Source organism: Spea bombifrons, chromosome 6 (assembly GCF_027358695.1).
Source record: "Spea bombifrons isolate aSpeBom1 chromosome 6, aSpeBom1.2.pri, whole genome shotgun sequence".
NCBI classification, from domain to species: Eukaryota; Metazoa; Chordata; class Amphibia; order Anura; family Pelobatidae; genus Spea; species Spea bombifrons.
The window spans coordinates 11,726,177-11,753,472 of NC_071092.1; the positions used below are offsets into that span (position 1 = coordinate 11,726,177).

The 27,296-nt window shown below is 40.8% G+C and overlaps 2 protein-coding genes across 3 annotated transcripts in view; one reads left to right on the forward strand and one right to left on the reverse strand.

Annotated features, from left to right (window-relative positions):
* RNF123 (ring finger protein 123) overlaps positions 1–26,552 on the forward strand; it is a 33,527-nt gene extending 6,975 nt beyond the window's left edge. For both annotated transcript variants that reach the window (XM_053469174.1, XM_053469173.1), the window contains exons 9-39: positions 51–118; positions 818–943; positions 1,495–1,609; positions 1,795–1,899; positions 2,797–2,922; positions 2,994–3,086; positions 3,363–3,436; positions 4,062–4,179; positions 4,293–4,392; positions 4,670–4,731; positions 5,280–5,351; positions 5,831–5,951; positions 6,535–6,636; positions 6,758–6,864; positions 6,985–7,177; positions 7,979–8,124; positions 9,745–9,828; positions 10,076–10,183; positions 10,530–10,707; positions 10,844–10,918; positions 11,246–11,333; positions 11,679–11,766; positions 12,116–12,200; positions 12,297–12,436; positions 12,762–12,950; positions 14,673–14,748; positions 14,866–14,950; positions 21,718–21,860; positions 23,875–23,969; positions 25,694–25,779; positions 25,910–26,552. In XM_053469174.1, coding sequence (XP_053325149.1) covers positions 51–118; positions 818–943; positions 1,495–1,609; positions 1,795–1,899; positions 2,797–2,922; positions 2,994–3,086; positions 3,363–3,436; positions 4,062–4,179; positions 4,293–4,392; positions 4,670–4,731; positions 5,280–5,351; positions 5,831–5,951; positions 6,535–6,636; positions 6,758–6,864; positions 6,985–7,177; positions 7,979–8,124; positions 9,745–9,828; positions 10,076–10,183; positions 10,530–10,707; positions 10,844–10,918; positions 11,246–11,333; positions 11,679–11,766; positions 12,116–12,200; positions 12,297–12,436; positions 12,762–12,950; positions 14,673–14,748; positions 14,866–14,950; positions 21,718–21,860; positions 23,875–23,969; positions 25,694–25,779; positions 25,910–26,009 — 3,348 coding nt within the window. In that variant the 3' untranslated portion in view covers positions 26,010–26,552. The remainder of the gene's footprint in view (positions 1–50; positions 119–817; positions 944–1,494; positions 1,610–1,794; positions 1,900–2,796; positions 2,923–2,993; positions 3,087–3,362; positions 3,437–4,061; positions 4,180–4,292; positions 4,393–4,669; positions 4,732–5,279; positions 5,352–5,830; positions 5,952–6,534; positions 6,637–6,757; positions 6,865–6,984; positions 7,178–7,978; positions 8,125–9,744; positions 9,829–10,075; positions 10,184–10,529; positions 10,708–10,843; positions 10,919–11,245; positions 11,334–11,678; positions 11,767–12,115; positions 12,201–12,296; positions 12,437–12,761; positions 12,951–14,672; positions 14,749–14,865; positions 14,951–21,717; positions 21,861–23,874; positions 23,970–25,693; positions 25,780–25,909) is intronic.
* Positions 17,665–20,037, reverse strand: AMIGO3 (adhesion molecule with Ig like domain 3). Its single transcript, XM_053469175.1, has one exon. It carries the CDS (start codon positions 19,342–19,344, stop codon positions 17,884–17,886), a length of 1,461 nt encoding a protein of 486 aa, XP_053325150.1. The 5' UTR covers positions 19,345–20,037; the 3' UTR covers positions 17,665–17,883.
* Positions 26,553–27,296: the final 744 nt, after the last annotated feature.

Below are 27,296 nucleotides of genomic sequence, written 5' to 3' on the forward strand. Positions count from 1 at the left end.
TTGTTATATCTGGTGCTAAGTCAATATTTTCTTTTTGTTCTTTTCTTTAGTCCTGGGCTGCTGGTGACATAGTCAGTTGTCTTATTGACCTGGACGAAGGAAACATCTCGTTCTGCCTGTAAGAAACACACATGAGGTTTTAGGATTATCTTTGCAGAGGGCTATGTGTCATTTAAGTGGAACTGTCAAAAGACAAAAGAAGTGTTACGTTCTAGTGGGGCAATAAAGCCTGCCTTGTTTTTTGTCACATATATACAGCAACATATTCTGGCCTGCTGCAAAAGGGTAGATTTCCCTCTCCGGTCATCAGACCCTCAGTATACTCATTTACACTATGGAGGCACGTGCCGGAACAAGCATTCACAGCCTGCATTCAAAGACGTCATATCTTGTTAATGAGAATGGTGGCTGCAAAGAGGGTGCTTGTGGCTGCTACCCAGGGTCAGGCCTGAGGCAAATAAAATGAACCATTTCCGATACAAGTGAGAACATCTCCATTTAGGGATACGTCTATATATTAAGTATAAATGCATATATCTTGAAAGCACTTACGTACGCATAGCTTCCCACTCTTTTATGTGGTTCGATTCTTACCACTGATTGGCTACTTTATAGAATCTATGCGTATAGTCAGCCAACAGAGCTATCCGGACATGGAATGTGATTGGCCGCACAGAAGGCTTTTACATAAATGATGCAGCGCTCCAATTCTCATTATGTGACCAGTAATGGTACCCAGGTTCTGATGTGATGACTGTTTATTTGTGTAATTAGCATGAGCTTTGCGTGACTGTATTTATCAAACTTTCTTCTGTAGGAATGGGGTTTCCCTGGGCACAGCCTTCAGTGACATCTCACGAGGATCAGGAATGGCTTATTTTCCAGCGATCAGCCTGTCATTTAAGGAGTCTGTGGCATTTAACTTTGGTTCCCGTCCTCTTCGGTATCCTTAATCAGTTCTTTATCTGGTAAAGAAAGGAAAAAAAAAAGATCATTAATGTTTGTCTCCATTGGACCTTCCTGTACACTTAGGAAGGATCTAAACCTTTTTCAGGATAAATCAGTACTTTGTCATTGTTGCATATACTGTATAGAAGTGGGCTTTTCCACCTCAAGGACTGAATTTAACAACCAGTTTAGACACCCAATACTAAAGCAAATGTTTACTTTACATTACACTTGTTAGTAGTAAATAAAATACAAGTGTTGTGGAAAACGAAAAAAAAAATTCCCTTTTTGTCTACGGAAACAAAATCATTATAATTTAAATTTGCTTTAGGTTTTACATTGACTTAGTCCTAAGGATAACTCCTTTAGTCTTCTATTAGTAACACTGGATGAATTTATCCAGTATATATTGATTAGTTCTTATATGCACTTATCTATTTGTATCAGTGCAGGACACAAAGAAATCAACACATTTTTAGTAATCGTATTAACTAGTTCATATTGTGAAACTCCATTCCACTTCAGATCCTTAACAAGGCTATGCAGGTATCCTATTGAGGGTTTTCGTCCTCTGCAGGACCCTCCAAGAATTGACTTGCTTAAATCCCAAAGGCTGTTGGGTTATCTGAAGAACGTCCTCAGCACTGGTATAGACATTCAGGTATATTCACTCAGTAGGGGATCATCCTTCTGGAGCGAAGTAGTCTCGCTGTGTAGACATTGTGCTCTTATAATATAAGTGGTTACAATGGCAAGTAAATATCCCTTGGGCAAAGAACATGGTAAATGGACTGGGAGGGTGTATTGGTGATGCCATCCAGTGGAATCATTCTGCTGTCTTCACAGGAGGGAAAACTGGTTGATCGGGATCCATGCGCGTGGCAAATGCAAGGGGAACCCACAGTCCTGATAACACTGGCGCATATATTCAACCACTTTGCCCCTCTTATGGTGAGTACTAGTACTTTCTATTGCTCGAGTAGTCCTTTGTTTGTGTTGCCTTTTAGTCATCCTCTTAATCCAAAATTTTAACTAAATGCGTTCACTTAATCCACTTTACAAAATATCTAGTATAAGTTTTACATTGTGAAAGTAAATTGTACTGTATGATTAACCCATTTTCCCATCCAAACAGTAATATGAAAATCAGTTTTTTCAACTTTATAGCATGTATAGATTCTAAATAGCATTAATTTGTAATGAGGCTTTACTCTCCTTATAAATCTTGGGTCCAGCTGATATAAACTGTAAATATATATTTTGTGGTACATTTGTTTGAAGATACACATTGCTTGACATAGACTAAAGGGTAATGACCTCTATGGAGTATGGAGCGGGGTGTATCTTTTACACTTAATTCAGATTTAAATGCACAAGCTCTTTTTACTTTTGTTAAAATAATGTGTGCTTGTGTTTCTTCTATGGAATGGAGTTGCTTATATGGCATCTGTGCCCCCCCCGTGCCAGAGTTCTGGATGGTATGTTTTCTCAGGCTTCCCTAATGTATTTTATGGATCCATGTATCCTTTTATGTTTTTTTCTGATAGACTCACCGTGTTTATATATATATATATATATATATATTTTTTTTTTTAAACTCAGAGAATTACCTCTGCTACTGTACCACCTGCCAGACAGTGTTTAATTTACATGTGTTATGGACAAAAAACTAAGTAAACTATAAGAATACTTGTACTTGGGGCAGCAAGCTTGTATATTTCTATTTTTCTAATTTTACTTCCACAAGTTCCTAGCTGATTGTTCCAAGTGTTTGTACTTGTCACCATTCCTCTCCATGCAAATTGTGGGGGGATTGATTGGGTTATTTTTTGTCTTTTCTGTTTTTAGTGCAAGGTGTACCTAGTGGAGGAAGTTCTGATGAACTTTCTTCTGGGGATCCTGGAAGGAGGGGGATCTGTAGACGAACATCCGCTCATCCAGCATCTGTTGGACTTAATGTGGCTACTAATGGAGGTTGGTATTGAATCATGGTGGGTAAATGGAAGCATATGTCCAATGTGTGTTAATGCAGAGCCTCCCCACAGGATTATGAAATACACGAGTGCCTCAAGCAGTTGATGATGTCCCTCCTTCGAGCGTATCGCTTCTCTCCTATAGTTCCTGATCTGGGGCTTCAGGTAGGGCTCGCGGTCTTTAAGCTATTCTTATTCACTGTTTTACATTTTAGATCAAACCCTTTTTTCCCCTTTAATTGTTGCTTTTCTTGCTAAACAAGCATTTGTGGATGCTGGGTGGGTTCAATCTTAACTTGATGCTGGAGAATTGAGAGGGGAGAGAGCATTACTGTGAAACTTTGTATGATTCCTAGACCCCGGACCAGCTCCTAATTTGATTTATGTAGTTAGCAGTTATCATGTACCCCTTTGTCAAATTGTCCTGTTATATCTGTGCAGATTCACTACCTCCGTCTTACCATCGCCATTCTGAGACACGAAAAGTCTCGCAAGTATCTGCTGAGCAATGTTCTGTATCCTTTACATGCGATAAGGTTGCAATACAGTGGAAGTTGTGTGGATCGTGGGAGAACTAGCTTTTCATTTCCTCGTATGGATGAACCTGGTGACGATATCTGCCTACTCTGTCCCTGAGCTACCTGTATACTACACTGTTGGATTAATTTGGTTTTAATAATTTTTGTCAACATTAAGTCGCAATTTCTTTTGGTGTGAAATAGTTTTAACGTGAAACTGCTTGTATGATTGAAATCCTCTTTAAGTAACAGCTTAATTTAATTTTGTTCATTCAGCAGAAATGAGTAGCGTGTATGCCCACATATCTAGTCAGGTTGGCGTGTGTGTGTATATATATTTATTTATTTATAGATAGAGCCTGGTTGATTTTAGTGTTTGCACCTATAGATGTATTATCACACTGGTGTGAACCTGAAACCAGGTTGGAGAGCATGTGTGTCCCTGTTTACCTACATCATGATTAGAGTCTGAATTGTTGTGCTCTTTTCCCTTTGCTGATTGCGTCCATGTGTCTTTCATAATCATTCCAGGTCTCGTTTACAAATGCATTCAATTTTATGCATACATTTAATTTTGGAATATTGTTCTGCCCCAGACCCGTCCTTAACCAGTAAAACACAGATTCGATGTACTTCGATCGGTTGTGTTCTTCTTTATTAAAAGTCCTTTGCGTGTTGAAGAAGCTGGTCTCCAAGAGCTGATTCCAACCACGTGGTGGCCCAACCGATTCAACAAAGAGGTGACTAGGACACACAACCTGTATCAACACAATACAGTATCTACTGGACACCTGGCCTTTCTGTTGTCTGTTTTTTGGAAAAAAGTTTGCCTCATGAAAAACGTTTCTTTCAGGGGAAAGAAATCAAAGATCCTTCAGAAGAAAGTGGGGAGGACCGTCTGAGGAGAAGGGCCTACGAACGAGGCTGCATGAGGCTTAAGAAACGCATTGAAGGTGATTGACGTATTTTGATATTCGGACTAGGTTAAACTCCTTAATTAGGGAAGAGGTTAAAGCAGTTGAAGTTACATTTAAAAGTGATTCTAACACAAAGTCTGAAACAGTCTTATCACCATGGCTACTACTCCAGTGGTCCAGTAGAACATTTGTTTGGTTTCTGTGGTGACAAGACCACATTGCAAACTCTACACTAAAATGTATTTTCTACGCGCTATAGTTTTAAACACGGATTGTATTTGTACGCAGTGATTCTAATGCTTTGTTTCCTTAGTGGTGGAAGACTTACAGGTCCAGATCTTGAAGCTGCTGTTAAATAACAAAGATAAAGGAGGGGTAGGTGAACGCAAAGCGAGAAATCACATATTTTACAAAAACACTAGATCAAAAGCTCACAAAAAGTCTAGATCGGGGAATGTAAGGGGTAGTGAGTGAATGCATGATTACAAGCTCTGGGAAATAAGTTTAAGGATAAGGTTTATTGAGACAGCAGGATAAGGTACACTTCTGTGACACAGAATATGAAACTTTGGAATCACACATGGAAACGATGAGGGCCACATCATTTTGTAAAGAAGAACATGAATCACAAACCTAGAAAGCAGCAGTAAAACCGTACTGAAAAGGTGCCGGGAACATGTTAATAAATGGTGCTATGTGCAAAACTTTGGAATAATGACTCCGTAAAAGTAGTGGAATGAAGACAGAAATTATGGTATATTAAATGATGATTTGGTTTGCTGGCTAAGTGGGGTATTTCTAGCCTCACAGTTTAGTTTTTCCTTCTGGGTTTAAATGTCCTTTACAATCTTAGTGAGCACTTTCAATGCTTTAGTTATTCAAAGTACTTCACAGATATGTATCCCTAATATTATTTCCCACAGGGTGAAGCGTCCAGGTACATCTTTCTAAATAAGTTCAGAAAGTTCCTGCAGGAAAACGCTAGCAACAGAGGGGTGAGTTTTTGTCTAAATGACCGCTGTCTGATAGATTGTGGTTACTCATCTCTTGGTTCTAGCCCATCTGTGCACCATCCTCAAACCCAAAGGGGGCTGTAGCATCCCAAGATGAAAAAATATACCAGTTCACGGGGAAACAATTTTATCAGCAATTCTCTGATAACACGTTCTCAGTCACCGCCTGGACATGGTGGGGTTTGTAATGAGGCAGTCCCTCCACCTGTTGCCTGATGTTGGGCTGCAGTCCTTTCTAAATAAAACTGTGAACTAAATCTAAAATGTTTACTGAAGAGTTTATTTATATAAATCACATTGGTTAACAAGCCTCAGTGGTAGTTGGAAAGCCACTGCTTAATATGAAAAAACTAAATCCAGCTAGTTGAAATTTTGGTGTAAGCACCTGCTACATTATTTGATAGTTTCTATGTTGAGGGGATAGATGACTGCATCTTTTGTAACGTTGGCCTCTTCTTTAGAATCCTACGGTGCTGTGCCCACCGGAATACATGGTGTGTTTCCTGCACCGCCTGATCAGCGCACTCCGGTCCTGCTGGGATGAATACAAGATAAGGAACCCCTCAGCCCGTAGCAGTGAAGGTAAGGGGAAAGCTTTATTTACACAACCATTGACACACATGACTTTCATTCATAAAGATGCAGAACCAAGCATCTTGTAGAGCTGGATACTTTGCTACAACTGACCGAATAACTTTCAGAGTGCCTTTCCTCTCCTACCTATATATTGGAGATACTAAAAAAAAAACTATTATGGTCATGTCCAAAACCCTATCTGTGATGACATGCTTTACAAGACTACTACTAGGATTTACAAGCTATGCTTCACAATTTCCCACTTCCTTCCAAAGTAGACATCATTTCTGAAGGTAAAATAAAATCCAGTGAATTGGTTATAAAACTTTATTAACGGTCTATCATAAAACTTCAGGAAATTGTTTTTTTTTTCTGTGTGGCACATGAAAGGATTGTTCCTTTTTTACTGCTATGACACTTGAGCTATTGGTCAACCTCTTTATAACATAGTTTTACACTTTCCTGTGAACAGAACTTTCCAGCGGTTGTATTATTGTTTTGGTTAGTTTATTTTGTGCATTAGTAGCATATTCAGCAGCATTTTTGTGTACTGTGCTCACCTGTCTGCCTTTTCTAATTGTTCCTATAGAAGCATACGTGCCCCCTCAGCTTTTCTACAATGGAAAGGTGGATTATTTCGATCTGCAAAGACTTGGAGGTCTGCTGTCTCATCTGCGGAAAACCCTGAAAGGTGTGAATTCTGAGTTTTCTAGGGTGTGGTGTACATGGCAGGGTGAAAGTTTTGGGCTGTAGCTTTCTGAAATGAATCTCACTACTGTACCTCATGACCTTGTGGCTGTTTTCCTTGGCAGATGACCTGGCATCCAAGGCAAATATTCTGATTGACCCCTCAGAGCTGCAGGCGGCCACCATGGATGATTTAGAGGAGGAGGATGAGTCAACTAGTACAACAGCGCAGGTAACCTAGGAGAAGCGAAATAGATGATGCAGCTCTGACGTGTACAAACTGTACCTGTTGCATTGTTTGTTCCTACAGCCTCTCTTTCTGTTTACTATGCAACATATTTCTCTTTCTTAGAGGTCAAGTGCTGCGCTGGCCATTGGTGGTGCACTTGCCCGGCCCAGCTGGCTGAGCTCCCCGACGCTGGGGAGAGCCAACCGTTTCTTAAGCACAGCAGCTGTTAGTCTGATGAACCCACGGAGGCCCATTGGAGTGCCAGACAAGGTCAAGGTTCGGAGTTTGTGCGTTGAGCAGCGCACAGAGAATGACAGTGAGTATGGAAGCAGTCGATGGGATATAAAAAAGTAAATATTATAATGTAGCAGGGAAAGGGTTTTGATTCCTTGGAACAATCATGTTTTTAATACTTTAAGATTGTTCTCCATCTATGTATTCAGTAGCATGGGAACTGAGGGAACAGAAAGTGTCAACAGCTGTCTTTGAAGCAAGATTTGGCAGCGGATTAGAACTTTTCTGCACATTTGTTTGCTGATGTAGACTTCAACCGTAATCGGTCTCTGGCCTCATGTTAGAGTCAGCGTAGCCAATCCAATGTGTGTTAAATTCCCTAAGTATGTAGTAGATACATGGAACAGCCTCCTACTTCTGCTAGGAGGCTGTTCCATGTATCTATTCTCATCATAAAGTAAAATTACATTCTGACCCTCTAGTTTTGGATTCTGACCTCTTATTCTCCTCCTTTGAAGTTAATTTCCTACCTGATCTTTGTTAAATCACTTTACATATTTGAATGTTTCTATTATTCCCCCTCCTCCAAGCTATACATATTGAGATCCCTTAGTCTTTCGTGATCATTTTGTAATCTGCAAACCATTCACCATTTTAGTAGCCCTCCCCAAACTCCCTCTAGAATGTCAATACACAATTCTGTAAGTGAAGTATGGAGTAGTCCTGTAAATTGGCATAATGTTGTCTCAAAATACAGAAATAACCATCAAGTCCCAAAAAGTAATTAACAATCCAATACAGAGAATGGGATTGTTTTTTTTTATTAATATCAGTAATTGTCTGCCTGAGTGATCTTTGTGGTGATTATTTTGAATCCCTATAGTTGAGGGTCACAATGCCAATGAGGGGCTGTTGCTTGGAAGACCTCCAGAGGAGCCAGATCATGGAATCACTGAGAATTCCCTGCTGGAGATCCTGGATGGAGCAGTGATGATGTATAACCTCAGTGTACACCAGCAACTAGGAAAGGTAATGCTTCTGGAAGCTGTACGGAATTTATTTGGTACTTTTTTAGTTCACTCCAACAGATGAATGGTGAGCACCAACAAAATAAAAATACATTATTATACAAACATTGTTTATTTGGAAAACTATGCCCAAACAATAGATTTTAGATTTATTTATTTCGATTTTACTTGAGGTCTGCAGTGATCCTAAATTTGCCAACTGCTTTTAGAATTTTTAAAGAAACCCAAAATGTGAATCATTAAAACACATGTCTATTTTCCCCAAATCCTACTTTTGACAGTTCTATACACTTGATACATTTATAGAGTAAAATATATCTCAAAAGGGATAGTCAGAGCACTGCTGTTTGTTTTCTTGAACAGTAACAGCGGTTGCTGCTACACGCATCATGCTCACATCATGGACTGACCACGTGTTGCAATTTGAGCATCTGTGATTTTTCTAGTGGGACTTATTAAATTAGAGGACATACGAGTTTAGTCTGGCCTATGGCAGCACAAAACCTAAATGTGTGTAATCTTCAAAACAATTATACTAATATAGGTAGGCTTAATTAATTTAATTACTGTATTTGCTCGATTTATAAGACAAGGTTTTTTCAGAAAAAATGCTCAAAAAAAAACCTTATATTCAAGGTCCTCACACCTTAAATAGGGGTCTGACTACAAGGCTAAGATCCTCCTCTCTGGCAGCCGGTTGACGTCTGCATGACTCACGTAGAAAACCTCCGCTGCGGCTTGCCGGTGCTTCTATGACGGAGCGGTGGTGTAACATGACTTTCCGGTGCTCCACCCTACAAGCCCTGGCCAGCAGCAGGCATTCACCGGCTCCCAGAGAGGAGGATCCCCCGCAGCGCTGCAGGGGACCTGGATCCTCCTCTCTGGGAGCTGGTGAACGTCTCCGCGATACGCACAGACAACCTCCGCTGTTGTCGACACTTCCTCCGGGGCTTCTATGACGTGACCTTCCGATGCCCAGTCATAGAAGCAGCGGAGGTTGTCTGCAGAAGTCCACTGGATGCCCCCGCTTGACACCAGGGAGCTTGGAGCACGGGGGACAAGTCTATGGATCCAAGTCGGGTGGGGGCATATAGGGGGGACTAGGGCATATCTGGGGGCAGATTGGCAAATGGAGAATAAGGCATATCTGGTGGGCAGAGTAGTAAATAGGGAGCAGAGTAGCAGGCCATGGGGCTGATGTGCATAACTGGGAGGCAGGTGGGCAAATAAAAGGAAATAAAACCAAAAATGCATTTTTCTCATTATCTTATTAAATATGAAAAATAGTTTACATGTGAATTAATATTTACTAGTAAAACCCTTTTCCTATAGTGTGATCTTAAATTCATGCTTTTTTCTTTTTTGTAAATTCCTATTTAAATTTTGGGGGGCCATCTTATAATAGTCATCTTATAATTGAGCAGATACGGTATACTATAATCTGTTACGGCAACAGTGTCCTTTGATGTCACTTTTTGAAATTAAGATCTAATACATGGGCAGTGTGCAATATCTAAACGGCTAAAGTCCAGGCGTACGCAGCAAGGTAATGCCTCTTTAAATTTCATGAACAAGTCAAATGAAAAATGTTTGAAAAAAAAAAATCCATGTTCTTCTGCAGATGGTTGGTGTGTCAGATGATGTTACTGAATATGCTTTGGCGCTAAAAGACACGGAGGAAAAGATAAAGCGCTGTCCAAAGAGGGTAGGTATACTGCAACAATTTAAAAAAAAACATGAGCATAAATCAGATGTAGGAATATGAAGATTCTGGCCCCAAAGAGCCTGGTGACATAATTGCACAATCTTCTAGCATCACATGGGACAGGTCAACACTGACCAGAGGCAGATACGTAGAACTTGGATACTGTAGCTATTCTTGTGCTGCTAGAAGGTACAGACCGGTATTGCTTGGTTAGAGTCTACTGTTCAAGCATCTTATCTCCTTCCAGAGGACGGATATAATGGAAGAATTGTTGAAAAGCCAAGAAGTATTCTCTGAAAAGCTTAATCATCTGAGCAGGCGTCTGGCATGGATTAATGTTACTGTCTACTCTAAGGTGAGGAGGACTCCAGTCTGTATTACACATACACGTGTGTTTAATCTTTTGGCTCCAGATTACTTGTTTTATATTTTACTTTAAAAAAAGAATCCATTAAAAGTATCATAATTGTACAAATTATCTGTATGTTATGCTAGAAAAAATTCTGCCATGTATGTTGTTGCTCTCACCCTTTGCGGCAGGGGAGTCCATCCCAGCATTCCCTGGCTTTCAACAATATTGTATTAAAACTGCAGTTAACGGATCTGTTTTGTTTAATGTAGTGGAAATTATGATCGAGATCAGTTTTTGTACCGGCATACAAGAGACTCAAGACAGGTACTACTTTTTGTTACACTTGCAGGAAAAGATGCAAGACATTTACTGGCTCCTGCAGGTGTGCCTGCGCAGTATCGAGCATGCTGACCGCACAGGATCCTTGTTTGCCTTCATGCCTGAATTCTACCTTAACGTGGCCATGAACAGCTACAATGCTCTCAAGAATTACTTCAGCCCCGTCAGCAGCATGGAAGAACTCCCAGGTATGCCACTCGAGGAGGTTAGCGCTCTCCTGTGTCAGCAGTTTGTAAGATTCATTCTACCTTTTTATTTCGGACACATCTTATACACTTGAATGGTCTTAATGGAACAATAAAAGCCTTTTTTGTTCCCGTTTAGGCTATGAAGAGACACTGACACGACTGGCCGCCATTCTGGCCAAACACTTTGCTGATTCAAGGATTGTAGGAACTGGTGAGTAAGTTAAATGTTAGTGTCTCATCCCAAGAATATACAGCCTAATGAGCCTGGCTGAGAAAGATGCCACAGAATCACAGCCAATTCCTTTTAGATTTAATGCATTTTGTACATTTGAATCCCTTTATTTTCCCACATGATCCTGCTTTCGTCATTTTGTTTGGTTTGTTCTTTTCTGGGAACTTTTTACTTTTGTTTTTTCTATTCTATGCAAACTATTTTTCTTCACTTAAGTTTTAAGCAGACTCTTACCACCAGTTCTTGAACATGGTTGTCTATTCGCCCATGCTAAAATGTCTTTGTCATTTTCCTCTTTCACTCCAGACATTAAGGATTCCCTAATGCAAGCTCTAGCCAGCTACGTTTGTTATCCTCATTCCTTACGTGCTGTTGAGAGGATCTCAGAAGACCAGTGAGTATGGTCACCCCTTTCCAATACATCCACGTAGTAGAGTCAAGAGTTAGATTTTAAAGTTTTGCATGGTATGTTGATGTGAAATGGTCTCCATACTATGCAAAACCTCTCAAGAGTCTTTATAAGCCTCTCTGTGCATTCACTATTCTCAAAAATGTATTCCGTTTGTATGTACAATCGAATAAAGCAAAGTTTAGAAGTAGAGTAGTCATATATTTAGTGATGGTGGTAGCCTGTTTCTTTGTAACTTTTAAAATTACTTACTGGAAGTACTTCTAGTATATTTTGTAATTCAGGTTTGAACATCACATTCTAAATTATCTTTTGCGTTCTGTTTTTCAGACAGATTAGTATGATGAAGAACCTGCTGGCCCCTTATGAGCAAAGACCTTGGGCCCAGACAAACTGGATCCTTGTGAGGCTGTGGAGGGTGAGTAATACACGAGGCAGTAAAAGATTACTACATTCATTTTAAATTATTTATATCGTGCCAACAATCTATGCAACGCTTAATACAATACATATAGGTAGAGCACACAACTAATATGTAGTTTTCTGAAAACATTTTATGCAAAAACTAGATTTTTTTTTTTAATTACTTTAATGAAGTGATCTACACTTTTTATTTTAGTTGTTGGTATAACTTTGTAATGATCAGACAGATGAATCAAATAGACTCGGCATGATATTTTACGGTAGCCAGACACATTTCTGTATTCGCTCTGTATATATTGTGAACAATGCTTCTAAATCACCCTGTCCAATTTTTGTTGCCTCAGGGCTGTGGGTTTGGTTACAGATATACAAGGCTTCCACATCTGTTGAAAACAAAACCCGAGGATGCCAACCTACCGAGCCTTCAGAGTGAGTAAAGACAGTTTTGTTTTGTTTTTTTGGCCAAACTTGGAGGTGTTTATGATGTTCGGTGTTTATGTGTAATAAGTCTATTTTGTTTCACAGAACCATGTCCCTCCACCCTCCTGCAGAGCCACATGGCAGACCTGCTCAGGAAAGACCCAGAACTGGCTTCAAGCTTTCTGAACAGTGTCTTGAACCAACTCAATTGGGCGTTCTCTGAGTTCATCGGCATGATTCAGGAGGTAGGTGCGGGATGGGAAATGGAAAGGTGTATGGAAGTTAAGAGGATTACAGGGCTGTATGGGATGGGGAAGCCAGTGGTGGAACTTTAGATCATATGAAAAATGGCCACTACAGGTATGATATGAATATCTTAAAGATACATGTTTTGCAAGAACAGGGGATTGGAAGCTAGCTGTATTGTGGTCATCTATGGTCAAAGGGACATGCAAATTGTTGAAGTTTTGCATTGTATTGCAAAGTAGAGTGTTTTGACTGCATAGAGAAGGGGAGGTCTTTTTTACCAGACGGAACTTTTCACTGCATTGTCTTCCTTTCACTTTCCAGATCCAACAAGCTGCTGAGCGATTAGAAAGGAACTTTGTTGACAGCAGGCAATTGAAAGTTTGTGCCACCTGTTTTGACTTATCTGTCAGTCTTCTGCGGGTCCTGGAAATGACGGTTACATTGGTCCCTGAAATTTTCCTGGACTGGAGTCGCTCTTCTTCTGAGCTGCTGCTTCGACGCCTGGCACAGGTACAGTGCATCTTCTCTATTTATTTCTGAGTTGCTAGCAATATTGGTTGTTTACTAGAAAGTTTCATAGCAAATGGAACACTCTGGTTTCAGGAGGACACCTTTTTGCTTTAATGCTTTCTGTCAGTGGCACATGCAGTTTTAACATTGTATATTGGAGTTTCCTTTTTGACCCCTTCACGACAAAGAGCAACCACAAGTGCCATCAATGAGTGACATTGCTTCCACTCACAAGATGGCAGCACCAATTGACACACCAATGAGTTCACACAAAAAAATGGCAATATGTAAAAACTGATGTCACCAAAAAAAGTTCAAAAATATGTGTGTATAATATATATATATATATATATATATATATATATATATATATATATATATATATATATATACATTTTTTTGTTTTTTTTTGAGCAAGTCCTACAATTAGCGCTATATCTTCACGAACATTGTCGCATGGGAAGAGTTACAATATTTTTTAGTTCTAAAAAATGTATGATTTGATGGGGTAAATCGAATTGGCCGGCTTCAAAGATGTCCCAAAAATAGGACATGGGCACAGACTGACCAGATGTACAAATTCCAAAACATGCACACCTCACAAATAACCCAACAAATAACCCAACAAACCCATACATGGGGGGTATCAGTGTACTCAGGATATTTTACTGAACACATATTGAGGTGACAGTTCGATAGTGACATATACCAGGAGCGGTAAGTTCATTCCTGAAGTAGAATGTATGTGGGGGGGAAAAAAAACACACAAGAAAATACTACGGCAAACTGCAATAAAGGCTGGTGGTAAGATGTGTGCATGGAAAAGGTTAAAATACCAGAGATTTCCAGGGGTGTATATTTTTCAAAAATTAAAGATCTCCCAAATAGCCCATGGGGCAGAATGACCAGATTTGTAACAAAATGGTTTTAAAGTAGGAAAACGCTACTTGTATTTATTGCCCGATAACTTGCAAAAAAAAAAGTAAAAACATTGGGTATTTATAAATTAAGGAGAAATAGAATCTATTTAGCAGGTTTTTTCATTATTTTTTGCAGATGAGTAAAATATTTTCAAAGAGTCACCATATTTTATTTTTTATAGTAATTTAGTTGATATGATAAAAATAACAGTATCTAAAGAAAGCCCTGCTTGTCCTGGGAAACCCCCCCACTATATATATAATGTGCGTGCGGGAGAAGGGAGAAGAAAATTACAGTTAAACAGCAACACCGCAAAATGTTACATTTTGTCCCAAAGTATACTACGAGTAAGAAACAGTCTTGTCATTAAGGGGTTAAAGGTGCGCTCCTGCCCCTGTTTACATGATAAATTCCTATTGAAGTCCATTTTATTGCATGCAAAGCAATGTAGGCATTCTTTGTTTATTGAAGTTAGAAAATGGGGATTTTGTTTTCTCCCGCCGCTGAACACTTCTTGCACGCGCTCAGTAGAGCTCCCAAAGCAATTGTCTGCTGCCTTGTTTGCTTCAGTGGGGGTAAAGGAGCATGTGCAAGAGATATACATACCAATGCTTCCTGTTTCCTATCGAGTCGGACAGAGTTCTCCAATGGGACACAATAGCTCCAGTAATTAAAGAATATATGCAACAATCTGCGTACAATAAAATGCTCTGAAGTCCATGCATAAAATACAGTTTTGGCAACAAAACTGCTCTTTTTAACTGTAAATCATTACAATCGTAATTTTCTTTGTATTGACAGCTCCTTAATCAGGTGCTAAATCGAGTGACCGCTGAGAGGAACCTGTTTGACAGAGTGGTCAATCTCCGACTTCCAGGTTAGTCATCAGACTCTGAAGTGAGAAGCGCACAACCTTTTAACCTGTTAATAGCGCTGTGACTTTGGTTGTTGTACTTTCTACCCCTTCTTGAGCTTTCTCCTATTTCTCATGTAGGGTTAGAGAGCGTGGACCATTACCCCATCCTGGTTGCTGTGACGGGAATCCTAGTACGTCTTCTGATTGACAGCGACTCCCAGGGGTAAGTTCAGGAATTTTCGGAATACATTTACAATATGTTTGACGCTAAACAGTATAATGATGTCGTCCCCAAGAGTATCTTTTTCACTATTTTCTAGGGAAACATCATATAGTCACAGTCATTTCATTATAGAACACTTACATTGATTGACATGTCTTAGCAGGTATCCTCTCTAAAAAAAAAAACACAATGCAAACACACAATATCTTTGTTGATTTCCAAGACTGGGCATCAATTAATATGTAATAAACAGCTTAATTCATTTTATATATGTAAGTGGTATCGGTCTTCTAGAATAAAAACCTAAAAGGACACTGAAGCCCCTAATATATTGCCACGGATGTATAGACTCCAGCGAGTTGGTGCATCCTTCATTTTTTTATTTTTTTTAATTAGAATCAGAATTTTTATTCCCCTCGGCTTTTGCTTAGCTGTCCTCCTATGCGTGCTCACGTTTCTTTCTTTCTTTGCTTAAAAAATGCACACGCTAGAACGCCAGGTCCAGGCAAAATAATCTCTAGTATGTATTAATGAATAATAACTACATGGATCATTTTAATATATTTAAAATATAACAAATATAACAAAAGCCCACTGATAATAGATTAAATAAATGAAGGCTATTCACCCTTTCCTGACTTCCCTGTTTAAAAGGATTTTGACCCTTATGCAGTGCTAAGGAAAATAAACGCAACAGCGCTTATATTTTTACTTTTTAATTAGGCTGAAGGGGTTAAGTGTTTCATACTGTGATTGATAGGGCAGCTCTATGATGTAAACATAGTGTGCTAAAATGTGTACATTCTGCAGTAATATGACATTTTAGTCTCACTAGAACAGATGACCTTCTCCGTCCTGTAATGGAGGTTTCATGGGTTATCAAGGGTACACGTTAGTCTATTCCGTCTTAAGAATTTTAGTGCGTTTTTTTGATACCAAATCAATCCAAATTGCTAATGCATACCTATAATCATTTGCAACGGAAGCTGAAATATGGAATAGGCGGCTGAGTGTTGCCAAGACTTTTTATTGTGAGTTTGTTGATGGTTATGCGTGTAATTTTTCTTTTGATTTGCTGTAAACATGCATTACTGGACTAAAGTCTGTAGAATGGCGAGATACAATCATAACCACCAAACACTCTGAGCAACTAGAATAGGGCAACATCAGGGGGGGCTAAATAATGACTGCCCCTCCTTAAATATACTTGTCTCGTATATTTTATATCAGCAGGTAACTTCTATAACTGTTGATGCCATGCATCCATCATATGTGTTCATCTTCACTCATTGTGGTAATTGCATGTTTATGTATGTAAGATGCAAATATTTACATACATGTGCAATAATGTGTTCAACGCAGAAAAATAATATTATTTGCATGCTTTTTACTTTTTAAACTTTAATCCCTGTGTTATTCACACAACTGGATTCGTGGATGAGATAACGTTCAACTCTACGGTATACTTGAAGCGGTGATGATGAGCAAAAAAGTACCCAGCCCTGTACAATGCATATTTAATTCATCCTGATTTAATGATTAAGTAGGGCTTGCTCTGCCCGCCTTGCTGAGGATGCTCTTCATTATGTATAGAAATACTGTTAAAATATACACGTTTTCTCATTTCAGGGCAAATATATATATTGTTTTATAAATTATTTTCAAACAATGTCACTTCTGCAATGGCTTTTATGTACTCACTGCTGTACAAATATATATATATATTTATATCTGTCTATCGTATGGAACAGTTACAAAAATACACCTAATATTCAAAGTTGATTAAAGTCAGTCTTCCACTTCATTTACATGCTTCAATGATGACCTGATTTCAAGTCACATTATGGCAGATTCTGTATAATTTTGTATATAGTTTTATAGGTTTTGACGACTAAACTCAATACTGCCCAACATTCCCTTCAATGCGGTCTAAACTCTGTAAGGCAGAGTAACATGGATGAATTGTATGCGTAAGATAATTGTACACTGTCCTTTGTATTAATGTCATTGATCGGTCATTATATGAATGGAGAATGGGAGTTTAATCGATGCCCCCTACTGACATTGAGCAGTTAGGTAGGTAGGTACAGGACACTTTACGTGCCGTCAGAATGGGGTTGCTTGATCTGTCTGTATTTCCATCTATAAACTTGTGACACGTCAGCATGAATCCGCTAACACATCAGCGTGCCGTGGCCCGGCCTTTTAAGTGCTAAAGTGATTTTGCATTAAGTTTTAGTCCCTGGGGGAGTTCCTGCTCCCCCACAGCTCTGATCTCACCTCATATAGCCTTCATTACTTTGTTTCAACATGCTATAGACATTAAGGACTGGATGGGGGGGGCAGGGGAGATATAGAGCTATGTTTTCCAGAAAATACAAAACTCCACAGAGGTAATTTGATGGGAAAAAGGCAGCTTTTACCTGCAAACATAGCATGAGGCTGCGCCATTACCTTACCGCTTTCCTACGTGCTTTATCATATTTAAAAGACGATCTTAATGAGTTGTTGGAAATTAACCCCAGACTTTGTTTCCTTGAAATGAACGATGTTGAAACTGGCATTTAATGAAATATGATGATCTACAGGTATAGCCAAAACTACGGTATTTCACTGCAATCGTTTGTATGATACTTTGCGCTGCGATGGTTAACCGGACATCGGGATTGCTCTTCAGTACTATAGTCTGACATTGCTATTGAATGACAACAACGATTCCGGAATTCCACAATTATCTATTAACCCAATTTAGTATAAAGTACAAGTGGGCTTTTAATAATAAACATGTCAACATTTAAGTGGCGTAGGTATGTTGCTTCTGCAGGCATGCTCCATGCGAATAACATTCCTCCGAAGTCAGTAAATATGTACAGGCAAAATAACGAAGATATCAAAAAATCCTAGTAAGGTTTTAATACAATCCGTTCATTAGTTTATGTATACACAATGGGGCTGTCTGAAAACACAGAGCTGGAGGAGTCCGAGTCTATCTTGAGCTGTAGAACCTTTGCTTTCTTTTCCCATCTCCTCTCTTTGATTGGTTCCAAGAAGACCACATGTCGGCTGGCCTTACGGTTGTTGGGTACCTCTGTGGCTGGTGGGGTTCCACATAAGGTAGACTGGCCACTGCTTTCATGTGGGGGGCTAGGGGGCTGCGGCGGCTTGATGCAGCAGGGGAAGCAACGGCAGGGAGTCATGTAGAGATAAATGAAGACCAATACTAGGCTGACCACGCAGCCCAGAAGAGTTGTTATACCAGTGTTAAAAGACTCGGCATCATGTTTGGGGTAATGCACAGAGACATTGACCTCGTGAGTGGAATTATAGCTAAGCCTCCTATTTACTGCAATACACACGTAAATTCCAGAGTTCCACGTTTGTGCCTTGCTGATTTCCAAGCTACCGTTTTGGTGGATTCGTAAACTTTGATTGCTGTTCCCAGGGGGCATAATGAAATCATACGTTGGTGTAATCCACATGTATGTGGTGTTGTCCAGGGGCAAGCTCGTATTGCATGTTATCATGACATGCTTCCCAACAAGAACCCTCAGACCAGCTTCAGGTAACCTGTACAACCTTTCCACTGAACAATTGTCCAACCCTTTCTGGGCTTGAAGGATTTGCACTACAACATTGGGGCGCCCCATATAGCGGCAAGTGTGTTGTTTATAGAAGTCAACCACTGATGAAAAGCCACGGTGATCCCAATGGATAAAGAGGGCAAAGAGGGAGCAGTGACAGGTTAGTGGGTTGTTGTGCAAGTATAGACCATTTTTGATAAATGCTGGTAGAGAGGACACTTCTTCCACAGGGAGTTTCAGAAACTGGTTGGATGAGAGATCCAGAGTGCGGAGGTTAGGGTTGGTGAAGTTTTGCATGGCATTGAATGAAAAATTTGTCAGATTGTTCCAGCTTAGGTAGATTTTTTGAATGTTGCTCAAGTGGATGAAGGCACCATAATCTACACGGGTAATGCTGTTTTTGTACAGAAGTAGTTCCTCAAGATTGTTAAGGTGCTCGAACAGTTCTTCCTGAATCCCCTGCAAATAATTGAAAGACAGATCTAGATGTTGTAGCGTGGTAGCGTTGTGGAAAGCACGAGAAGGAAGCCATCTGATGTGGTTATGACTGAGCCGTAGGATGTGTATGCGCGGAAGTCCAAAGAGCCAGTTATTGTGTAGCTGGCTGATACCGTTGTGGCTGAGGTCCAGGCTTACAGAGGCGGCAGGCAGATTTGGTGGCACTTGTTTAAGATCCTTTCTCACGCAACTAAGAAGGTCAGACGCACAAATACAAGATTTAGGGCATCCCACAGAGCCTTCAGCAGCCAGTCCCATGATGAAGAGTAATAGCATTTTCTCATTCCATTCACTTTGCAAGAGACAGGCTAACATGATGTGAAGAGTTTATCACTTAGCGAGGTGTGCAAAATAGCATTAGCTTAACCCAAGTAGATGTATATGTTGCATCCGCTGATTCGGTAATCAAATCCTAAGAGCTTGCGAGTCCGTCATCCAGTAGATGGTTAAGCACCGCATGCAATGCCTTATGGTGGTACCTGTAAGCTGTGTATCAAAGGTGTAGACGTCAGACACTTCTGTATTCCTGTAGGCTTCAGAGATCTGAAGCATTTCCTTGAAATCAGTGATTCATTAGCAGAAAGGAAGGTACAGATACATTCATTCTGTTCACATAACCTCAGAATTCGTTAGAATCCTTGTTGAATGCAGAGTTGAATCAGTGCTGGAGTCTGTTTCATCGGATTGAGGCTGACTGCGCTGGATCCAGCCGTCTCCCTCCCTCTCCGTGAGAATGCCTGTTCCTTTCTCTTCGTATGTCTATTGGTTGCGTTGGAGTAGAGGAGTGCTCAGTTGTAAAGGATAGTCCCTCCCTGACTGTTCTCAGCTACTATTTCTTGCTACTGTTTTCCTCTTATAGAAACTGAAAAGGGCAAGGGCCCTTCTCTGAATATCCCAAAGCCAAGCGTGGGAATAGAACCATGAGACATGAACTGGGGAAGTAGCTTCGGCTTTAGGTTGCGTTTCCACGGTTAAACAAGCTGTCTGATCCAAAATATCCAAAACTGTGTCGGGACAGAACTGTTATCCGAGGGTGGATCCTGTAACAAACGCTTATCCATCATGGGGCAGTTAAAGGGTGGATGAAGTATTGTATAAGTAATGTAAGGCGTGAGGTTCCTGCAGTACGTATAGAAATTCCAGTAGATACAAAGCAGCCCCGGGGTGGGTTTCCTATGCTTAACACTGTTCTAGTTATAAAGGTTTGGCGTTTCTCCTTGAGATATGAAAGTGATGATAGATGCAGTTTAGTTGAAGGGCGAGGGTGCTGGAAATCTGTAATGGTCTCAGAGCGATGAAGGGGGCTCTAGTAAGGCCGAGTGACATTCAGGAATGATCCAGGGCAATATTTGCACTTGGTACAGCCGCGCTCATGTTAAGAATAATGAACAATCGTAATAATGAAGATTAGACTGGATCTAAATGTGTTTTGTCTGTGGGTTGGTTGAAAGGGGGCACCTTGTTGGTATTCACAACTTTCTGGTAGTTTTTTGACCTAACGGGGAGTATCGGAAAATGGGAACAAATGTTTTCTTAGCTGCTTTTTCTGCAGAAGGGTTAAGGAGGAGGTATGGTGTGCAGGCTGCAAGAGCTGTGAGCCAGAGGCTTCTGAAATGTGAGCATTATCCCTCTCGCTCCCAACCTCACTCTGAGAGGAATTAATGGACAGAGATGTGAGCTGGGTGTCCCAAGGGTGTGATTTTTTTCCTTACTTTTAGAGCTGGAGTGAAAGTGCGGCCCTGTGAGAAATGCAATCTGATCATTTGTTAGCACTACTATTGCAGCATTCACTGCTTCTATTGAAATAGACCTTTTATGAGGAAAGCACAGATACGGTAACTACTCAAGTATTGTCCACTCGTCTGTGCCCCTCTGGTGTCTCCGCTCCACTCGTCTGTGCCCCTCTGGTGTCGCCGCTCCACTCGTCTGTGCCCCTCTGGTGTCGCCGCTCCACTCGTCTGTGCCCCTCTGGTGTCGCCGCTCCACTCGTCTGTGCCCCTCTGGTGTCGCCGCTCCACTCGTCTGTGCCCCACTGGTGTCGCCGCTCCACTCGTCTGTGCCCTCTGGTGTCGCCGCTCCACTCGTCTGTGCCCTCTGGTGTCGCCGCTCCACTCGTCTGTGCCCCCCTGGTGTCGCCGCTCCACTTGTCTGTGCCCCCCTGGTGTCGCCGCTCCACTCGTCTGTGCCCCCCTGGTGTCGCCGCTCCACTCGTCTGTGCCCCCCTGGTGTCGCCGCTCCACTCGTCTGTGCCCCCCTGGTGTCGCCGCTCCACTCATCTGTGCCCCCCTGGTGTCGCCGCTCCACTCGTCTGTGCCCCTCCGGTGTCATTCAATCTCACTACCCCCCCCAGTAGTTCCTTCTTCTTCATTCCTATCCACTGGCCCAGACTTCTTCATTCGCACTCCCTTCCTCAGCACTAGTCCAGTGTCCCCCCGTTTTGATACGGCTCATTTGCAATATCAGGGCTTGACAAACCCAATCAAAGTTAGGGCCTGGCAAGTAATGTAGTGCAGTTTTAAGAGCCATGGCTATCTAAGCTGCTGCGATTTCTCTAGCCAAGCTGACTTCTATGCAATTTGCTCATATTAGAATTATGATTTAGACTGGAATTTGGAATGTAGGACCTGACTGTGTTCTGTTTCTGCATCCAATCCTTTTGGTGCCTGAATGGTCTGTTTTGTTTTCTAGGACTCCGAGAGCTACAAGTGTCCTGCTGGCTGATCCATGCTTCCAGCTGCGCTCCATCCAGTACTTACTGGGAGAGACAGAACCATCAAATACGGGTACCGCTGCCACCGCTCCGGACAAAAAACACTTCTCCCTGCAGGCTTGTAAGTACCTCTTTCTATAGATTTACTGCTCCGGATCCCGTAAAACAAGAAGGTAACTGGTTTGACTATTGGGATGCAAACAGGACTTTAAATGGACGCTCCAGCCATCATATACACTTCACTGCATGTGATATCTCACTGCCCCATTTAAATTAACGATTTATCAGAATCTCCCTCTGTGCATTTGCCTCTTTTGCGGCTCCCCGTCTCCTCGGCTTGCGGGAGATGCATTAGGATGAACACATTCCCTGCTTGCCAAAGTGTCCACATGCTATATTCACAACCCGCTGGATCGCGTAGGAGTTCCAGGGGCTTTTTTAAAACGCCCTTGGGCATGCACAGAAAGTGCTTTGATTGATTTTTAATATGAACACGATCTGGCCATTGATTGCTTTAAGTAACCAAAAGTGGCTCGGCAACCATACCAAGGGGGAAGTGGGCTGCAGTTCTGGAGCTGCAGCTTCTCCTAAAGGTAAGTAATGTGGATTTGTTTACGGAAAAAAGTACTTACAGCTTGTTTTTCTAGTTAAATAGTAACACTGGACATTTAAAAATGAACATAAACACTTTTTAGCTGGGTGAAAAGTTGTGTACTTTGGCAATTCTATGTTCTCTAGTCTTTCAGCATCGGTTCTCTGATTTAGTATTTGCGCAGCTCAATACTTTGAATTATCTGCCTTTGTGCTACAATAGACCAGCGATGCATTTTTTTTCTGAAGAACCTTTTCACCTTGAAAACAGGACGGCGAGGAGAATCCGATAGCAAATGAAAAATATCTAAAACCTCATCCCGGGATATGTAGGAATACCCTATCCCTCTGTCATAACCACAGGATTTAGTGTCCGTCTCAAAATTCAGTAGAGAATAATATTTTATTAATGTGATTATTTATAGTAAGATCTATTTCAGTTCAGAAAAACGCTGATACAACCTGATACGTTTCTCCTGTTCTATACATGTCTCTGCTCTAGTCATGGGGCAGAGATGTCCCGACAGATTTACCCCTTCATGACAAAGCCGTACATGTACGGGCTCACAATGCAGTTTTTAATGGGTTTAAGGACAACCCATTGCCCTTAAGGGGTTAATCCATGTGTACAAAGCTATAACTATACACGGATTTATTGCATGTAACTATTCCACATATTTATACTGATCAAGGAGAAGTGCTTTAAAATTCTTTGATTCCATTTAAATTCCATTTAGAGTCCATTTAACACTTTACTGTCTGCAAAATGGTGCATGGATTCTTAAGTTATTGGCGTAAGATAATGAGACTTCTGCCTCATTTAACTCCTTCCTGGCTGCCTCTACGGAAGGCAGGGATCGTACTGCACAAGCTCAGTGGGACTCCTGCTTTAATTAAAGAATAGCAGCAGTCAATCACACAGAAGCCGGTGTTTTGCTAGCATATAAGCAGTAGGCTGCTGCTTCACTGACTTCTCGGCAGCTGTACTGGGCAGATATTTTACTGATTAAGCATTAGTTATGTAAAAGCAGCCAGGGGAGGAGAAAAATAGAAAAATATTTTTATTTTATTTTTTACAACTTTGTATAAAAAAATAAAAAAATGAATGCACCAATTTTCATGCCGATTCTGCAAGGTGGACTCCAACATGCATAAAAAAATAAATAAAAGTGCGATTTCAGGGACTAGACTGCTGTGTTAATTGGTCTCCATTGCAGTTGGTCTATACTATTTGGTGATATCACAGAAGGGGCGGAGTCCACCTTTAACCCGCTGCCTTCCTTGATTTATGCATGCACTAAAATTCTGGCGGTATGATGAAAATGTCATTTTAAATGCTCTACAGTAACACTGTTTAAGAGGTTTACTGGTCGCTCTTTTCTTAGCAATCCCATCACACTTTGAGCAAATGCATTTTCTTTTTTTTCTATTCTTTTTTACTTTTTCGTGCAAGTTCGTTACATATACCGGTACTTTAGGGAATTGTAGCTACTGGGACATGGGGTGTTTTGAGGATATTAATGGGAGTTTCCTTTTATTTTCAGACACTGATTATATCAGCACGGAAGAACTGAGCAAAGTGGGCAAAATGCTGGCGTATCTAAGTGAAGAATCCAAGCAGGCAGCAGCTGCCACCCAGGTACATTATCCACGCTTTGGTGCCGTGTTGGTGGCAATACTTTTTAGGGAGATGCAGATTTTGGGCATATCGTTACAATTGGCTTCTGAGTGCCATGGTGTGGCCAAGGTCGCGGGAGGCAGCTTCAGCTCCAGCCTTTCTGCAACCAAAACATATTAGGTAATCAGGGTCGTATACAATGGAAAGGTTTTCCACAAAGGCCAGGTGCTCACTCCTTTTAAATGGATTGTCAGGCCATAATCATTGCCTTTCTCTCTGCCGCGCTTCTGTAAACTATAGGGGAGACTCCTGAAATGGCCCACCCGGGTACTTCTATGCCTTCCCATAATGTACACTATACGGACAAAAGTATTGGGACACACCTGTTAATAATTGAATTAAGGTGTTTCAATCAGACCCATTGCCACAGGTGTATACAATCAACACCTAGCCCTGCAGTCTGCATTTACAAACGTGACAAATATGGGCCCTGGTACTGTGATAGGATGACACCTTTCCAGTAAGTCAGTTAGTGAAATTTCATCCCTGCTAGCGATTCCACGGATGACTGTAAGTGGTATTATTGGAAAGGTTTAGGAACAGCAGCCACAAAGCGGGAGGCCACATAAAGTCACAGAGCAGGGTGAACACATCAGCTGTCTTTGTGTATGTATGTGTATATATATGTATGTATATATATATGTATATATGTATATATATGTATATATGTGTGTGTGTGTGTGTGTGTATATATATATGTATATATGTATGTATATATATGTGTGTATGTGTGTGTGTGTGTATATATATATATATATATATATATATGTATATATATGTGTATATTATATATATGTATGTATGTGTATATATATATATATATATATATATATATATATTATATAATATAATGTGTGTGTGTGTGTGTATAGAGCGCTCTCCACCTAATGTATCGGTTTGTCTTAGTCTGACAATTCTCGTCTTGTCAGACCACTTGAATATATGTATTGGATTAAGAGCTGCGTAAATTGCTGGCGCTACATAAATAAAAGATGATAATAAATATATAACATATACACACTTATTGTTGGTTGTTGAGAGGGAGTTGTCGCTAATGTATATGTAGGTATGTGCCAAGAACTAGTGTGGCTGTCAGTTAATGTTCTGATCATGTGTAGTGTCGTATGTAGTTATTGGGCGCTTGGCCTGCTGCTGTCTCTCTCCTATGTAACTTGTTCTGTGTTTTGTTCTGACTTGAGATACGTGCTGACCTTTTATCCTGATAAAGTGATCAGTTTACTGCAGATCTGCACAAAAATAGTTTTCTGCACAGAATGTGATCCTCGCAGTGGGAAGTGACCTGCATTATTAATGCTCCTATCGCTTGTCCTTACCCCAAGCACAGAGTTGCTAACTGGGACAGAGTGGGGGTAGTAATTGGGAGGCATAAAAACATCTTAGTGACTTAGAAGTGCAGATTCTGTACTTTGGGGGAAGGTATAATTGTTTACAGATAGTACATTTTCACCTCTTTTATGGTTGGTAGTTGTGTCCCTGAGAGCAATGATGACACGTGTGACTGTGGCCCAGTCTACATGTTAAAGTAATATGTGCAGATCAAACAGATATGTAAGAGGAACAGTGCAGGATAGGAATTATCTACTAAGCATACAGCAATGCATCTGTATCAGTGTTGCCTTGGTCAGCCGCATCAGACTCAATGCGTGTAAAATGTTCTCTTTCAGCCAACGAGTGAGGAGGATCTGTGCCCGATCTGCTATGCTCACCCGATCTCTGCCGTATTCAAGCCCTGCTCCCACAAGTCCTGCAAGTAAGTAAAATGGCCATTTTCTCATCTTGATTGACATTTTACCCTGTATATAATTAAGGGTCGGCATTCCCCCCCATGAGTGCTGTTATTGGACAATCCCTTACATTCATCAAATTATTTTCTGTTCCAGGGCTTGCATTAATCAGCATCTCATGAACAACAAAGACTGCTTCTTCTGCAAGGCCACTATCACAGGAGTGGAGGATTACGAAAAGCCAGCTGCCAACTAGCATCTGAGAGCATCTGAAGCAGGATGGGATGAGATACAGGCTTCAGAGTATTCAACACGTTTACAGCTTTAATTTTAAATGTTATTTAATGTGCTGGTTCTACGCTCCCTGCTATTCCTCTTCGCTCCTGGGCTGAGTCGACTTACCCTTATTCTGGAGTTGGTGGGATGCTGAAGGGGAGCCGTGGCGGTGGTTGTATATCTGTGTAGCTTTTAACCCTCCCATGGCTGCACTGTGTTTTTTTTTGGGGAGTGCTCGCAAATTTTCACCTGCCAGTATCTTCAAACCTCTCAGTAAGACTACTGAACAAACGACACGGTCTGCTAGCCACGTCCACGGCTTGTCAAAGACTTGGCCTGCGGGATCCTGTTTGTTACCAGGTATCACGGCACTGGCCTCATGGTACAGTCAGCTCAAACACTGGAAGGGGATTCTTAATAGACGATCTATATGGCACTGTTTACAACCAAGCTATGTTTTTATCATTTATATTTGTGGTGAGAAGACACAAAATGGAGTATTAAATTATTTATCCATCTAGGACATCCTTGTTTTTTTTGTAGCTTCCTGCAGAACATATTCTAATTTGGGTCAAGCCTAATTTGGTTACACAGTGTCTGAAAATACACTTTGCTTTACATAGACAATCAAATCATACTGTATTGGTACAGCCTAAAATGTACACAAACATAACAGGTTGAGAAAATAAGACATACAAAGTTAAAGATTCTCATTACTTTATAAGAAATTGCCCTCTCAAAAACATAAAACACTGTTACCTATAATTTCTTATTGAAAGAATGGCAGCACATTTCCTTCCTGCCTCTTTGATTATTTTATGCATTCACTAGTTTATAATCTTACTGCATTTGGTTAACATTCTGTATAATTACTAACCCCCACCCCAAGGACAGAGCCAGCTCCAAAGCAAAAGACCCTATAATTGGCGTATTACTCTCTAGGCTAGGTGACAGCTACCTGAGAGTCATGGGAGCTGCACTGTAACAGCAATGCCAGGACTACAGTCTCTTTGCCCTGTGGTGAAATAATCAGCAGCCCCTTCTTAATCACACAGGCTTAAAACCTGAAGACAATCAACGGCACTTGTCATTCAGTTCTTCTGCTAGAAAAAAAGTGTTTTAAAAGATCTTGCATTGTGCTGGAGCAGTCTCGTGTGGTCATTTAAAGGAGGCCATGTAGAACAGATCTTCAATGTCCCCTATAGATAAAAAGGCACAGGGCTTATTAACCACTGATGGCCACTGCGGAATGGTCCGTTTGGGCAGA

Excerpts from the sequence above, each read along its gene's own strand:
- AMIGO3 (XM_053469175.1), bottom strand. The coding sequence starts at position 19,344 with ATGTTAGCCTGTCTCTTGCAAAGTGAATGGAATGAGAAAATGCTATTA.